Raw genomic sequence first — 16,971 nt, 5'->3', positions numbered from 1 at the left:
TACTGTAGCGCTAAAAGAAGCATATTGACCCCCATTTTTTGATTTGAATTTTGATTAAGCTATGTATGTAGAAACTAAAAATATACTTGGCAAAAAAAGTTTAAGACTTTAAATATCAGGATCGAACGTCGTTAAGAAAGTATTTACACAAACCAATTAATAGTTAATAATTACTGGCATAAAAAAACATTCATCAATAAATGCAATATCTTACTGTTACTGAAGGTTTTAGTGCTCCAACTTCTGATTGCGTAGAGAATTCCATGACAATAAACTATCATAGAAATATCTAAGCAAATCTGAAGATTTACCTACTGCTGGTTTTTATTCAATAGGTAATTTCTGGCACGCGCTCAACGTAAATACTTTACTGACAGTTGCTATCTTCCTCAGGCTCCTCAAAGAATCGTCTGAGAACATAAATTGAACTTTGGTTTATATGATGTTCTTATTCTAGGATTTTTTTCGAAATAATATAACACAAAACATCATCAGGAATATCTCTACGTTTTTCAAAGCAAAGGTGGGTAATTTATCTACGAACATTTAATTGAAAGTAATATTTTTTTTCAATATTAAACTTTAAAAAAATTTACTGATTATCATACTTTAAGAAAAAGCTCTTGATGAGCAACTATAATTGAGTTAAACATTATGTAGGAAATAAGTCATTATGCTAAAATATCATAATGTTCTGTTATTTATTTTGATCCTGTCGTGAAAAAAATGTTCAAATGTGTTGTATTACTTATGTGTTAAATGCTTTGTTCCATTCGGACACGTCTCGTCTTAACACCAACTGATTGTTGAGTAGCTGAGAAATGTTTCAATAGATTAGGCAAGAGATGGAAAGCTATAGATGATAGTTTTCAGTTATGCTGTGTATAATATTAATATATCCTCAAAAGAAAAAAAAAGAATATAAAAGAATAGCAGAACAAAATTTTTCAATTTATTGGGACAGGAGGCACGAAGCATTCAAGGGACGGTTGCTGGTTGCCAATTTTTTTTTTCTTGCAGTGTAGTCAAGTAAGAGAAATGTAGTACTTAATGTATATTTATAAATCTAAATTTGGTTCTAAAACTGTAAAAAGTTCATATCCGATCACTTCCCCTCCCCCTTCACCCCTCCTGAACACAGACCCTGACACACGAAATAGGGTTTTCAAATGGGGCAATTTTTGCTTGTTAAGTTAGTTGAATTCTTCTCTCTGACTGCTCCCTAACAAACACAATACTACTGTAGAATATTAAGCTCGACATATAACACGGAAATAGCAACTTGAAACATAAAAAAGTTACCAGTATACTGCTGTATATAAAAAATTTACACGTCACGACGGAGGAACGTCTTAATGCGAGAAGCATACCGGGTAACTCATCAAATTAAATAACTAACTGTAGCTGGAGATCAAGAATCCAATTGCAACTTCTTATGATTTGCCTTTTGCACACACCTGATAAATGATCGAATAAAACTTGATTATTACTACTTTATATAACTTTTGATATTTTTTTTGTCTAAATGGCTTATTATTATTTCTGTCATTCATTAAAACTTCAGAACTCTGGTCAGACTAATTATAAATAGATCCCTGTAAAAAAAATGTCGATATTAATGATTCAGTGTTGTAGTTGGTCTTTTTAATGCATATTGATTAATTCTTCGTTTCGTAACACGTGATCTCTCCTTATCCGAGGAGGAGGAGGAAGAACGAAAAACCTCACGGTTTGTTGAATTTTTTTTATTTTAAGATGTCCATGCTTTTGCATTTTTGTGCTGTAGAATTCGAAGAATTAATGAATGTGTCCTATGTGAAATTATTATGTCAATATATATGATGTGAATCCTTTAGAGCAAAATATATATTCAGCACATAGAATCTTTTTTTTAACTTGGAAGAAGACGATTGATTGATTGATTGTATACTGTTTAACGTCCCTCTCCAGAATATTTCACTGATATGGAGACGTCACCATTGCCGGTGAAGGGCTGCAAATTTAGGCCTATGCTCGGCACTCAGGGCCTTTGAGCAGGGAGGGATCTTTATCGTGCCACACCTGCTGTGACACGGGGCCTCGGTTTATACGGTCTCATCCGAAGGACCGCCCCATTTAGTCGCCTTTTACGACAAGCAAGGGGTACTGAGGACCTATTTTAACCCGGATCCCCACGGGGCTGGAAGAAGACGAAATAACAATGGAAGAAGACGAAATAACAAATTAAAAAGTCAAGAGAAATCCCGGTGGGGTGGGGACCAAGCACTCCTTCAATTTTTAATGAACTGTTATGTATTATTTTTCTTTTGACTCATCGAAGAATAATTTGAGAACCCAACATTCCATGCACGTTATTGATTGCAGAATCCCGACTTGGTAAAAAAATCGATTACCCTACATAAATTGTATTCCAGTATCTGCTTCAAACTCATTAACGTTTCTTTGGCTTTGATTTCCAATTATATCTTAATCAGAACTTTATCAGTAAATATTTACTTATTCTTTCTTTTATTTTATGAATTGTAATATGCACATGCCGATTTCAAATTGTAGACTTTAAGATAGCAGTACTCTCATCAGTTTCTGAATTTGTCATGCTTGAATCAAACTAATCTAAACAAAACAATTAAATATATTGCACAATATATTATATGAATGCTGTAGATCACTAAATTTTCGCGACACTGTTTAAATCGATATGAAAAATATTTCTATTTATTCGTGAGACAAAATTTCAATAGTTGTGGCTACTGCTCTACCTTATCTTGAGGAATATGTTTACGCTAAAGAATATCGCGAGCACAATGAATTCTCGTGAATAAAATGATAAGCAGTACATAGAAGTGGGATAAAATCTAGTACAAGCTAAGCAATATCATAATTGAAGTCCATAAAATGTGTTCGAACATGTCCACCTTTGATAACTGAATGGTACTATTGACTGCTGTTTTCGCGCTAAATTGTTATGCTATTGTGACAAGCAGCCATTGTCGGATGGGATCGGTAAATAGCTAGGGACTGCTTGCTTCCAGATGAATTATTCCATTTCTGATGTTTTACAGGTCCAATCACTTTTTTTGAAATATATAGAGATAACGAACAGTATTCAAAGCTCAAAAATCCATAAAATTTCAAAGTTTGAGCAGAGCAAACATGGACCATCAAAACAGGGTTGGGATCAGGCGCCATGAAGGAGTGAGCATCCTCGCACCTGCCGTGTGCTCCTTGTCGTAAAATTTTAATAACGGACAAATCCGTCGACAATTCGGGGTGTAAATAATACTTGTACTATCATGAATTTATATTGCTCCAATGGAGTGTTGAGTGTTTACTGTTCCGTTATTTTCATATTTCATCCCCCCCCCTTTTCATATGCAAATTTTTCAGGCAATTTAATATTTGCAGCCTAGGATAATATTTAAAAGAACGATAAAGAGCAATTTCTAAAATAAAAAATAGCAGCCTTCATAAACTTAAATGTCGGCGATGAACAAAGACTGCACCAATTTAATAGTAGGCACAGAGAGCATACACACTCTATTCCTAAAGACTGTCATCTCTTTAAACTTGTATTAAGTGACAATTTTCTCTCACTGAGACATAGGATCGAGGTTTATTTTAAAATTAATAAATTATTCAACTCATTGCATTGCACTTATGGATATCATTATGATTATTACTATTTCGGTATCAAAAAACTTTCAGAAAATAATGACCCATAATAAACATTGTCGACTTAAATAAAATGAAGATGAGGAACAGTGATTGGTCTAATTAAGTACAGGTCTCTGTAAGAATCAGACAAAAGGTGAATCATGAGGGTTCTCAGAATTCGATGATTTTTCACACATAGGTTTCTCTTGCACTATGAAACCCGTTTGTAAAATGAAAATTATTTTGGGTCCTGGTTACTATGGAAACATTGCCAAAGAAATTTTCCCTAGCAACCAGTCAATTTTCCATGTGAATTGTCAAATATATCACTAAACTTAGGGGCTTGAAATTGAATGTGTACATTACCAGAGGGGTTATTAAATAATGTAATCATACAGATAAATATTTAAAGTGATAAAATCATGTAATACATAGAATTTTTATTTTAAGATATTTCTTTTATAGGCAATGGAAAATATGCATGTTTTGCACTTTTTGCTGATTCAGCATTTTTGTTAATTTTGACAATTTTCAAGGCCATATATCTAAAACTTCTAGCATGATACAAGAGTATGGTATATTTTACATAAAGGCCGAGGAATATCCTTTTTGGAATTTAAATTCAAAAACGTGTGTTTTTTAATATTTACAATCGGTTGCCTAGCAACAAAAATGGATGTTTTGATTAAGAGAAAGAGACAAATTGTCAAATGTGCGAGTTATTTATGGAATTAAATCTTATCGGTGGATACCAAAATCAAATTTTAAAGTAAAAACATATTTCCGAGACTTCTTTATGAATCCAGGAATATTTTGCAAATACTAATTGCCATGGCAACAGAAAATTCTCCATAGCAACAAAGGAAATAAATCCACTTTTGACATGCACTCATGTACTTTTGTAAAGATTATTCAGTGATTGACAAACCACAGTGATTTAAGAGCATCGGGACATTTTACTGACTTTATTAGTCCCCTACCTGTATAAGTGGAGGGGACTATATGTTTCCTCTAAGTCTGAGCCTGTCCCCATGTCTGTCTGTAAGTCTGTCCTACTTGGTTTTCCGCACTTCTTTTCTAAACGCTTGCGGATATTGAGCTGAATTTCGGCATGTGAGTGTATCTTGGTGAATTAAAGATCTAGTTTGAATGTCGTTACGCTTCATTGATTTTTTGATAGATTTATGGCATTTTAATTTTTTCATAATGGGTTAAGATCGGGTTCGTGTTGCGCTAAATTCCAAAGGTCAACATGGTAAATATGAAACCAAAAGGAGATGTTGAAAAAATTTGTTGAATTTCCGTCTTTATGTGGATTATTTTTTTTAGATTAAAGGCATGCATAACCTCAAAATTTTAACAACAAACACTTTTACCTTGGTCATAACTTTTGCATATTATATATTATGACATCCTAAAGTAAAGGGGGAACCCGGTAGGGGACATGCATTGCTTATATAATTATCTCAGAATGCTTATTAACCCATGGCAACAACAATGAGCATGAAGCTATCATGAACAGTTTTTAAGCGCCATCATCTATAATGACCTGAACATTTATATAGGAGCTGTACATGTGATATGCACTGTATCGGAGTTTCTTAAAACTCTCTTTAAAGTCTTTGACATTGTTATTGAAAGTTATGCAAAGAATTGGTTGCTATGTTTCATTGTTACCATGGCAACATGTCATAAATTTTGAAAAATGGCATTTTTAAAAATGTTCAGAGTGTACCAAAACAAACAAGTGACAAGGTTTCAGGCCATAAAAGTTTGACGAGCTTTTTTTCCATCTTAATCTCACAGTGAAAGGCTGAAATACAACAAAATATTAGAGAAAATGCTTGAAACATTTTCCAGGTTCGAAATGTGATATTTCTCATAAGTTGGCAATGGTTGCCATGCAATTTATACCACAACAAGCCTTCAACTGTAAAATCTGCATGTTTTTAGCTCACCTGAGCTGAAGGCTCAAGTGAGCTTTTCTGATCACATTGTGTCCGTCGACCGTCCGTCTGTCCGTCCGTAAACTTTTCACATTTTCGACTTCTTCTCAAGAACCACTGGGCCAATTTTGACCAAACTTGGTACAAAGCATCCTTGGGTGAAGGGGAATTTAAATTGTTAAAATGAAGGGCCAAATCCTTTAACAAGGGGAGATAATCAAGAAAAGACAAAAATAGGGTGGGTTTATTAAAAAATCTTCTTCTCCAGAACCACTTGGCCAGAAAGGCTGAAACTTATGTGGAAGCATCCTAGGGTAGTGTAGATTCTAAATTGTTCAAATCATGACCCCCGGGGATTGGGCGGGGCCACAATGGGGAATCCAAGTTTTACATAGAAATATATAGGAAAAAACTTTAAAAATCTTCTTCTCAAGAACCACTGGGCCAAAAAAGCTGAAACTTATGTGGAAGCATCCTGGGGTGGTGTAGATTCTAAATTGTACAAATCATGACCCCCGGGGGTTGGGCGGGGCCACAATGGGGAATCCAAGTTTTACATAGAAATATATAGGAGAAATCTTTAAAAATCTTCTTCTCAAGAACCACTGGGCCAGAAAAGCTGAAACTTAAGTGGAAGCATCCTGGGGTAGTGTAGATTCTAAATTGTTCAAATCATGACCCCCGGGGGTAGGGCGGGGCCACAATGGGGAATCCAAGTTTTACATAGAAATATATAGGAAAAATCTTTGAAAATCTTCTTCTCAAGAACCACTGGGCCAAAAAAGCTGAAACTTATGTGGAAGCATCCTGGGGTTGTGTAGATTCTAAATTATACAAATCATGACCCCCGGGGGTTGGGCGGGGCCACAATGAGGAATCCAAGTTTTACATAGAAATATATAGGAAAAATCTTTTAACAATCTTCTTCTCAAGAACCACTGGGCCAGAAAAGCTGAAACTTATGTGGAAGCATCCTGGGGTAGTGTAGATTCTAACTTGTTCAAATCATGACCTCCGGGGTAGGGCGGGGCCACAATGGGGAATCCAAGTTTTACATAGAATTATATAGGAAAAAAACTTCTTCTTAATAACCACTGGGCCAGAAAAGCCGAAACTTATGTGGAAGCATCCTTGGGTAGTGTAGATTCTAAATTGTTCAAATCATGACCCCGGGGTGGGGGGGGGGGGGGGGGGGGGGGCGGGGCCACAATGGGGAATCAAAGTTTTACATAGAAATATATTGGACAATCTTTGAAAAGCTGAAACTTATGTGGAAGCATCCTGGGGTAGTGTAGATTTCTAATTGTCTAAATTATGATCAGTGGGGTAGGGTGGGGTCACAATATGTATTACAAGGAGGAAATCTAGTAAAGAACAGAATGGTCAAAGATTCTCAGGTGAGCAATGTGGCCCATGGGCCTCTTGTTATTTTATCCTATATTTCAAATAAATCACATTTCTATATAACTGATGATCAATATATAAAGACATTGTTTTGATCATAATTAATATAGATTTTCAAATTTCAAAATTTTCAAACTTTATTCTTCCAAAAAGAGCAGTGCTGTGGAATTAAACAGAAAAAATATGCATCAATTAAAATTTGAAACAAGACATCCAGGGACCACATCCCTTACCTGAGCACCGTAGATGGGATCAAAGCAAAAATCAGTTTAGCCTTGGAAAGATTGAATGCATTTGTGGTCCCGACCTACCCCTAAAAGGGAGGGGGTATGATGTCTTATTTCTTAGGTGATACAGGTATCCAATACAACTTAAGTTCTTCAAGAAAAGTACTATTTAGGTGAGTCAAATAACATGTTTCTTGATTAAAGCTGAACACTACTCGTAAAAAGGCATAGTCCACCATATTTCCCATTCTTCAACGCTCTCCCTACAACCCATATATAAGGAGCAGATCGCTTATCAGTTCAATGTATTTTGCTGTAGACATCCGACGAGTGTAGACGTACATCTTACACAGCAGTGCTACTTGGTCGCGATGAAATTATCAAAGTTAACGTATTTTTTTTTTCCAAAACAGGACAAAAGTATCATGAAAAATACAGGTCAATACATCATTTACAAACAGAAATGCACATAAAAACAAGGAATTTCATAAGCGCAAAAAATCTAAAACCACGCAAGCAGTACTACATGTCTGCCACGAGTTTCCAGTGTGCAATCGGATGTAACGAAATCGAACGATTTATATACCCGTCTGACAGTGCCTATTTATGAGAAATGTTCAGCTTTAAATAGTATCCAAGAAAGTAATTTCTAAAATCAGCAAGATATTACTTTAAACCACTGGTACTTTGTTTCCGTGGTTACACTGCAAAGAAGCAAATGCTCAAATTTTCTTATGTTGTTGGCGTTGTGGTGTCCCCCCCCCCCCCCCCCCCCCCCCCCCGGTTTGAAGATTTTGTACATGTACAGTAGTGTATATAATTTTTTTTGTCCACTATCCTAAAATCTAGGAAAAACATCTCTCATTTGTGGACCCCCTCTAGTGCCTTGCCCTAGACCCACTGGGGACTTCAGTGCAGCACCGAACCCCCGCCTGCTGAAGTCAGAAAATCTACGTGCACGTGGGTATATACTGGTATTTTAAATACCGGGTAATGCACAGTAAAAATCAGATTTTGCAAATATAAAATTAAACAAATATTTTTATTAAATTCAAACATTTGGAAATGAATTAATTCTTTAAAAATTAAGGTATATTAATGGCATTAGGCATTCTATTTATTTTATCTCAGTTTAGTTCAGTTTATTGAAGTCAGGAGACATATATCTCACAATCATGCATTTTAACAAATATAATGATGAGTTTAACATTCAACATGTACGGTACATATTATATTTTCTAAAGGCACTGTTCTTGATGCACTCGCTAGTTGCACAATTTTCCTGGATTACATAATTCTTTTTTATTCTATGAATTAACATGACTAAGTAACTACACCAATTTGAGGGCACTTGGTCTTCGGCAGTATAGTACAGTACATCGTGTTACAGTTTCTATCGAACATGTACAGTTCTGCTAAGCCTAGCCAATGAAATTCGTTTTTAATATTTACAATGCAGTCATCAATATGTTCTATCCTTTTGAGGTTTGTGGAGACATGATTGAAGAATATAAATAATTATCACTACTTATAAAAAATAACCAGTGCTTAAGGAATTTCTTTTTCCTGACCAGTTCCAGAGGAAATTCACCTAATTCACAATATATTACCACACTGTTATATGTATAGTGAAAAGGGTACATAGTGCGGTGTGCAGATATATGTTTTGTTGTACTATTTCAGTGTATTGATTTATACGGGTATACTTATTGAATACATCATAACACCCCTCCTTTTAAATAACACTATATTATTGTAAGTTACTAAAACAGTTTGATTTATCTTTTTAAATTAATGCTCTTGAAATGAAATGGACTAAAAATTACACGTTTTAAAAAAAACGGACAAAATTAAAGGGAATTTGACACTTCGATTGATTGATTGTATATTGTAATGCTAAACGTCTCGATCGAGAATTTTTCACTCACATGGAGAGACCACCACTTGTCGGTGGAGAGCTTCAAATGTCCTATACTCGGCACTGAGGGCCATTGAGCAGGGAGGGATCTTTTTCGTGCCAGCACCTACTGCGACACGGGACCTCGGTTTATATGGTCTCATCCGATGGACCGGTCTCCACGTTTTCCCACAGTAGGATTCGAACCCGCGACGTAAGGATTGACTCCTTACTTCGCGACTCTAGAGTAGACACGCTAACCACTGCGCCTTGCGGGCGACTGTACACTTTAAAAGATGTATGCTGTTTTTTCGAAATTCATTGTTTGGTAAAAGTGTACATGTATCATCTCGTGCAAAATGATCAATAATCCTATGAACGCTAGAAATAGAAATTTACCGTGCAAAATATTAGGCTATAATTTTTTAGTCCCATATTTCTATGGAAAGTATTGACTCTTGGACAATTGCAGACAATTTTTTTGTCTTTGTCCTACTTAGAGCATTGATTCCCTATTGACGCATTGTAAATTTATTATATCAAATTTGGGTAATTGTTTCAAACCAGGGATGTAGCAACAGGGGGCCCAAGGGTGGGAGATATTCTCTTTAGAGAAGTGGACAGGCTTTCGCCTACATCCGGTGTAGGCGAAAGCCTGTCCACTTCTCTAAAGAGAAAATATAGGGTGGGAGACTGCCCCCTTCCCCCCAGTTTTTTTTAAAACATAACTTGTCACTATAGGAAATGTTTAATGGAAAGCATTATCCCCCCCCCAACTTTTTCCTGTTACAGTTAAGGGAAATAAAGGAAATGTATTATTGCAATAAAATAAAATTTGGTGCTAGCTGAAGGTGTGCTTTCATTGAAAAAAAAATCTTATACCAATTATACAAACAATGATATTTCAATAAATATTTTTTACACAGCTAGAGCAAGCCCTTGCAGTGCACCAAGATGCATTTTTTAACTTCATAAAAAGATTGCTCATGAGGAAAACTTAAAGTGTAGTAAAAATTGTAAACCATGCTAGTTTAAACATCTAACCGTCTAAGCAAGCTTCTCTAAGTAAACATTGTAACGTACATGTATAAGAGATTGTGTCTGTCACTCATGACTGTCTTACCTGACGTACATGTATGTCTACATTGACTCTCATCAACGTGTTTTTAATCTAATATTCTTATTGCGAAATGTACCGGGGTCGGGAGAGAGTCAGGGCAGAGGTGTCAACAATTTCAAAGCAGAGGAATCTCGGGTTAAATGCATGAAAGCCAAAAAATGGAGAGAAAAAAGTAGAAAAACATAGCATTTGTAATGCTCATAGTTATTGCCTCTTGTCTTTATTATGTATTACATGTTGGTCTTTTTTCTTCTAACAAACTGCAAATTCTTGCCTGTTTGGATAAGTTCTCCTACCAAAACATTTTGATTTAGGTTTACCAGTCTACATACTGTACCTCCAAGCACTAGAGAGTAATTCAAAGGAAGTAATTGGGAAGCAAAAAATGCTTCAAAATGCAGAAAAAAATGAATATTCTCCTTTAAAATTATTTTACACATATATCTGCCACCCGATTTTTACATTTTTTTTTTATCTAAAATGTCTAATATAATAAATATTGACCTTCATGTTTCTATGCTTAATTTGTAAATGAATGTATTTTTTGTTTTTAGCCTTTAAAAACTGAGCAAAATTTACCATATTTTGATATTTTCCGGTACATTACATGACTACTAACGAGTGTGAAATTAAAACTGAACCGTAAACATTGTTATTTGAATCTCAAGTATTGGATTAAAAACAATAAACACAAATTTAATTATCTCCTTTCATTTCTAGACATTTCTGGACATCTTCATGAAAAGTACAGATTTTCATGATTTACAGAAATGAAAAAGTTTGTATCCCGTTTCCATGGCAACCAAGGTTATAATTCAAAAATACTTACAGATTTCACAATCAATCACACGTTTGTTTAAAATTATGATAGAAAAAATCCAAATCTGTAACTATGCGTTGCCAACCAATTTTGATAGTTATGGAGAATTGGTCTTAGAATTATTATGAATTGAGACTTTAGAGATTACTTTAACTCGTTGTAATGTAAAATTTTATTAATGTTATAAGCTCAATAATATTGCTATGCATCAATTAAGAACAAAAATTACTATTCTTAAAGTTCACCACTATTTTTTTTATATTTACCAAGTCATCATTTCTAGACAAAAATAATCAAATCTGTAAATGAGTGCATGTCAAATGTGGATTTATTTCCTTTGTTGCTATGGGGAATTTTCTGTTGCCATGGCGATTAGTATTTGCAAAATATTCCTGGATTCATAAAGAAGTCTCAGAAATATGTTTTTACTTTAAAATTTGATTTTGGTATCCACCGATAAGATTTAATTCCATAAATAACTCGCACATTTGACAATTTGTCTCTTTCTCTTAATCAAAACATCCATTTTTGTTGCTAGGCAACCGATTGTAAATATTAAAAAACACACGTTTTTGAATTTAAATTCCAAAAAAGATATTCCTCGGCCTTTATGTAAAATATACCATACTCTTGTATCATGCTAGAAGTTTTAGATATATGGCCTTCAAAATTGTCAAAATTAACAAAAATGCTGAATCAGCAAAAAGTGCAAAACATGCATATCTTCCATTGCCTGTAAAAGAAATATCTTAAAATAAAATTCTATGTATTACATGGTTTTATCACTTTAAATGTTTATCTTTATGATAACATTATTTAAAAACCCCTCTGGTAATATACACATTCAATTTCAAGCCCCTAAGTTTAGTGATATATTTGACCATTCACATGGAAAATTGACTGGTTGCTAGGGAAAATTTCTTTGGCCGTGTTTCCATAGTAACCAGGACCCAAAATAATTTTCATTTTACATACATGGTTCATAGTGTAAGAGAAACCAATGTGTGAAAAATCATTGAATTCTGAGAACCCTCATGATTCACTTTTATATACATTTTGTCTGATTCTTACAGAGACCTGTACTTAATCTATAAACAATACAATTCTGATTAGAGGTATGAACATAAAGTTATAAAAATAAGGTGAAAGACTTGCAGAGGTTGTTATTGAGCAGGTGGTGCTGATAGAAGGACTTGCATTCATTGGTTGTTGCGGGGGGGGGGAGGCTTTTGCTGGATGTTGTGAAACCTGCATACATGGCTCCGGGGCTGGTAAGGATGGCTGTTGTAGGTCAACCTTAGGAGGGACGCAGTCTTGTAAGGGGGTTCTCCTGTGCGCACAGTTCCTTCTGTTGTCAAGGCATGAATTCCTTGAGGTGATATTTTACATGCAAACAAAAAAGTACAAATTGAAAATATACATGTAAAACATGAAAATAAGCTTCTCGTATTATTACACAGTGTCCTATACCTAAATACTTAACTTTATCATATGAAGTGAGTTGCTTAACGAGTAAATTATGAGTGAAGCACGATTGATATAAACAACTAATTAATGATGTTTTAGTTATTTTTCCATTTACGTTATACAGAAGATGAATTGTAATGTACATGTATGTTTCGTTATTTAGGTGCTTCGTAAACATATACTAGTATGTCAGCGTGCTGTGAAGTCTCTTTAGAGGGTTCAAGTCAAATCGGTTTTTCTTTTCATTTTTCTTTTTCATGAATGTTTCAAAAATGTCAAAAAATTATAAGATTTTATTAAGTCATATTTTCAAATTCATTTTTTGATTGAATATAAATGTAATCGAAAATATGTCCAGGCCTGAGGGCCGGCCATGGAAAATACTGTTGTAGCCTCATGTCAAGTATTCTTTTCTTTATTTTAATAAAAGAATAAATAAGGCAGTTGTTAGAGCGTTTGCTTTAAAGAGTAGATCATTATAGTAAGGGTTCGAACCCCCCTACGGGACGTGGAGAACGGTTCCTCGAATGTGATTGTATATTAAGTTTAGTCCCGTGTCGTTAGAAAGCACTACATGTAGCACAAAAAAGACCCCCATACTATTCATTGGCTTTGAGTGTCGATGTCGAGAATAGGATTAAATTTTTGACGCCCACCGCTGGCAAGAGCTTTTTAATAAAGTTTACAGAATTTTTTTTTTTTTTTTTTTTTTTTGCTTATTCACTACTTGAAATGTTTTTATCATGTTCCTTCAATAACTTTAGTTTGAAATATGCAACAACAAAAAATCTCATCAAAGTTTTTTTTTAATCAAATCGACCCTGGTTGCAATTATTTAAAGTCAAATGTTGTAGTCATGAAATATTGAATGAGTGTGTCCTTCCTTCTTTCTGCTTCTAAAATAAACATAGTATTATATTGTATAGCTTTGCATTTTTAAGCGATATATAACCATCTTCTTATGATTATGAATACATTTAATATTGTTTTTAGCAATTAGAAAAATTATTTGAATAGAAGGAGATGTGGGAACAACAAATAACATCCTTAATCAAGTACAATTTATCTTTCAGATGCTCAAGGTTATTGCTTTCGAAAATTTTGTACATTTCAAAGAGAAGCAAGTCATCAATTTCGAAACTACAACAAGAACTGATGATAAAAAGAATAAGAAAGTTGTACTACAAAAAACAGATGATAAAAAGAAAGCTTCAGAAGAAATTTTAGATGATGAAGAACAATCTCATGGATCAGACAAAAAGAGTAAACTTGCTTGTTTCGTTGGTGCAAATTTTTGCGGCAAAAGCACCGTGTTAGAATTAATTAGACGATGTATGACGAAAGAAATCAATGTATCCGTGACTAGATCGTTCAATGAAAATAAAAAGGCATATGTGTTTTGTAAATTCGACTTACAGTCTGAAGAAGTAATTTCTGGAGTAATAAAGGAAGAAAACAAATGTGGACAATGCAAATTTTACAAAATATTGATATACTCTAACGAACGTGGAAAAATCCTTCGCTGTAATACATTTGAATCTAGCGAATCGGCACCACATGAAAGTTTTCAAATATTAACAGAACCAGAAGATAGAGATGATATGAAATATCTTTTTCAAAAGCATAAAAAAGAATCCAAGTACGTTCAACATATTTTAGAAACAATACAATCTAAAGAGAATATCATAGAAAAGAGGGAAGGTGAATTAGATTGGAAGGATTTAGAAAACACATACGTGGCAACAATGCCTCTTAGAGGAATTGGAATAGTACAGTGGACAAAAAGTTGCAAAATTGGAGATAAGGCTAGGAATTATAAAATGGCATGTGAACGGGCAGAAATAATTTCAGAACTTGTATCATCTGAATCAATTGGTGCAGATAAAGAAAAAGTTATTTTTGATTATTTAACTTATCCGCAGAAATTCACTTTTATACTAGGAGATAAAGAAGACAAAGATAGAATTTGGGTTCAACATGGTCGGTTTGAGCCCTTCCCATTATTAAAAACTTCTGAGGGTATAATAGAAGCCAAGCAGGTTTCTTTGCTTCTTTCACACAGAGACATTAAAACGCTCATTTTGGAGGAGCCTTGTAGAGGAATGCACGCCCAGATGATTGAGCGCTTAAAAACAGTCCTGTGTCAAGAGGGATTGGAGAAAACTATCATCGTTTCGACACATAGTCCCTATTTCATCGATACTAGTACAATCAATAACACTCATGTTTTCTTCCGAACTGATTCGAAAGACTCAAATTATGAATGTAATATTAGAAATGTAGGTCTTCAGAGAGAGCTTTCGAAAGTATCCGATGTTGACACGCTGAGAAATCTTCTCTTTGCAACGAAAGTTTTGTTAGTGGAAGGTCCGTCTGATAGGGATGTCGTGCAAGCTCTCTTCACACACCTGCGTGAAAACCAACAAATTGAAATTGGTAAAGAGGAGAAACCAGACATAACTACTTACCAAATAATTCCAATTGGTGGGTGCCAAAACGTCAAAAGCGTGCTCAAATTTTGCGAGTTTATCAATCTTCCCTGCTCTTGTTTACTGGATCGTGATAAATTTGTATCAACTTTTCCGGAAGGTCTAAAAATATTGGATAATGAATATGTTTGGAAAGATGAATCGGACTTTCTTAGGGAAGGTTTTCAGGAACTTTCTGAACATTTGAGAAAAAAGCACATTTTTATTTGGAAGTATGGTGCACTGGAAGAGTCATTACTAAGTACAGACAACAAGAATGAACACATCGCTAGATCGCTTAATGTCGATCTTAGTGATCCTTCCAACAGATGCAAAAAACTTAAACGTAAATTGAAAGAAAGGCTCGATGAAGAAGAAAGAAGATGTTTTGCTCAACATATATCTGAAGTTGAAGAAATCAAAAGGTTTTGTAAATTTTTGAAGGATGAAGATAAGACAAGAATTGAAAAATCCGGGATCTTAAGTCAAGAGCACACTTAAATGTTGGGAAAAAATTGAAGATGTATTGAAAAGTTGTTGATTGATTGATTGATTATAATTGTTTTACGCCGAGTCTTAAGGGCAGATGATACAAACAATTGCTTTTCTTTGGAGGAGACTTACTATCTTGTCACAAGTTTAGAAAAGTGTATAATTCTTAGATTTTTTTTCTACTAAGAACTGGAAAATGTTTACTTTAACCTTTATTATATATATTCATGTATACATTATTGATGTGACTCTCGACTCAGAGAATGATTTATTTCCATAATGATTTTCCTTCAAAAATTAATAAAAGATTTCACATTTTCATTCTGAATTCATAATTTGATGTCCTTACATTGGTGAAACATTATTCACTCATAATAAAATATTTAAAATTGCTGTATGTTTTGTTTATTATAATTTGAATATATGGATTAACAATACTAATGGCTACTTTAATCCATATGTTGACTCGTTATATCTAAGCTAAGTGAAACCAAAATAAGATACAGAATTAAGAGTCTATATCACATTTTTACTTCATAATTTCTTGTTATTAACGACTATAAACGTTAAAAACAAACTAAATTTTATGACAGACAAGATGTCTTCATCAATTACTTTCGCTTAATTAAGTAATGATTTTCTACAATAAACAAGCTGCTTACGGTTTTTATGTCTTCGACCTTTACTCAAGAGCTTGATACTAGTTTAGTTCAATCTAGCCTATGAATAAGGAGCAAACGAGAAGGTGGTATCATAAAAAGACATATAATTAAAATTAAAAAGAGTAAAGTGAAAAAAATAAGTTATTAAACCTAATCTAATATTATGCTGTAAAATAAATAGGAAGTGATAACTGTAGACAAACTGAAATTTGATGGGAAAAGGAGTCACAAACTGTCAAGTAGCTTCCCTTTAAAAAATAATTTTATTATTATTTACATGATCAGTAATCCTACAAAAAAGGAGAAAAAAAATCTTTAAAAAATTAAAATCTGTTGGTTGAAGACTATAGACAATTTTTAATAGCTTGTATGCTCAATTTTTATACCGAAACAAACAATGCATTGACAAATAAGTTGAAGTTATTGACAAATAAGTTGAAGTTAAGTTAAATGTTTCAGCTATCTTATTCAAATTTAGCATTTTGGCATATTTTATAGACTTTATAATGACCTAATCTCCTAATTTAACCCACGATTAGTATTATTTTGACTGGTTTGTTTAAAGGTACATGGTACCAGATACGAGGTTAATATTTTATCAAATTTTTCTGTATAATATCATGACTTTGATCAATGTTTGGTATCACGACCTAAAGAAAACAGATGGGTTCTTTGGTTCAACAAAACGCAAGTTAATAAAGGTATGATATAAAATCAAATAACATGCCTAGATTGGACATCAGACATAGTCTACATACCGGTAATTTTAAGTCCTCCCCTTCAATTCTCGGACAGCAACAAAAGGTCTAATTAT

General features: G+C 33.8%; 1 protein-coding gene across 2 annotated transcripts; it reads left to right on the top strand.

Annotated features, from left to right (window-relative positions):
* Positions 1-358: 358 nt before the first annotated feature.
* On the top strand, positions 359-15,845 carry LOC134269764 (uncharacterized). Of its 2 annotated transcripts, none has more exons than XM_062751973.1 (2): positions 359-523; positions 13,609-15,845. In XM_062751973.1, exon 2 carries the CDS (start codon positions 13,609-13,611, stop codon positions 15,502-15,504), a length of 1,896 nt encoding a protein of 631 aa, XP_062607957.1. In that variant the 5' UTR covers positions 359-523; the 3' UTR covers positions 15,505-15,845. The 2 variants fall into 2 exon arrangements, with proteins under 2 accessions (XP_062607957.1, XP_062607965.1); XM_062751981.1 differs by lacking the exon at positions 359-523 and adding an exon at positions 1,704-1,729.
* Positions 15,846-16,971: the final 1,126 nt, after the last annotated feature.

Source organism: Saccostrea cucullata, unplaced genomic scaffold, assembly GCF_032062105.1.
Source record: "Saccostrea cucullata isolate Sc308-1 unplaced genomic scaffold, CSIRO_AGI_Scuc_v1 ctg763, whole genome shotgun sequence".
Lineage (NCBI taxonomy): Eukaryota > Metazoa > Mollusca > Bivalvia > Ostreida > Ostreidae > Saccostrea > Saccostrea cuccullata.
The sequence above is the reverse complement of the archived record's forward strand: the minus strand, read 5'-3'. Positions and strand labels throughout refer to the sequence as shown.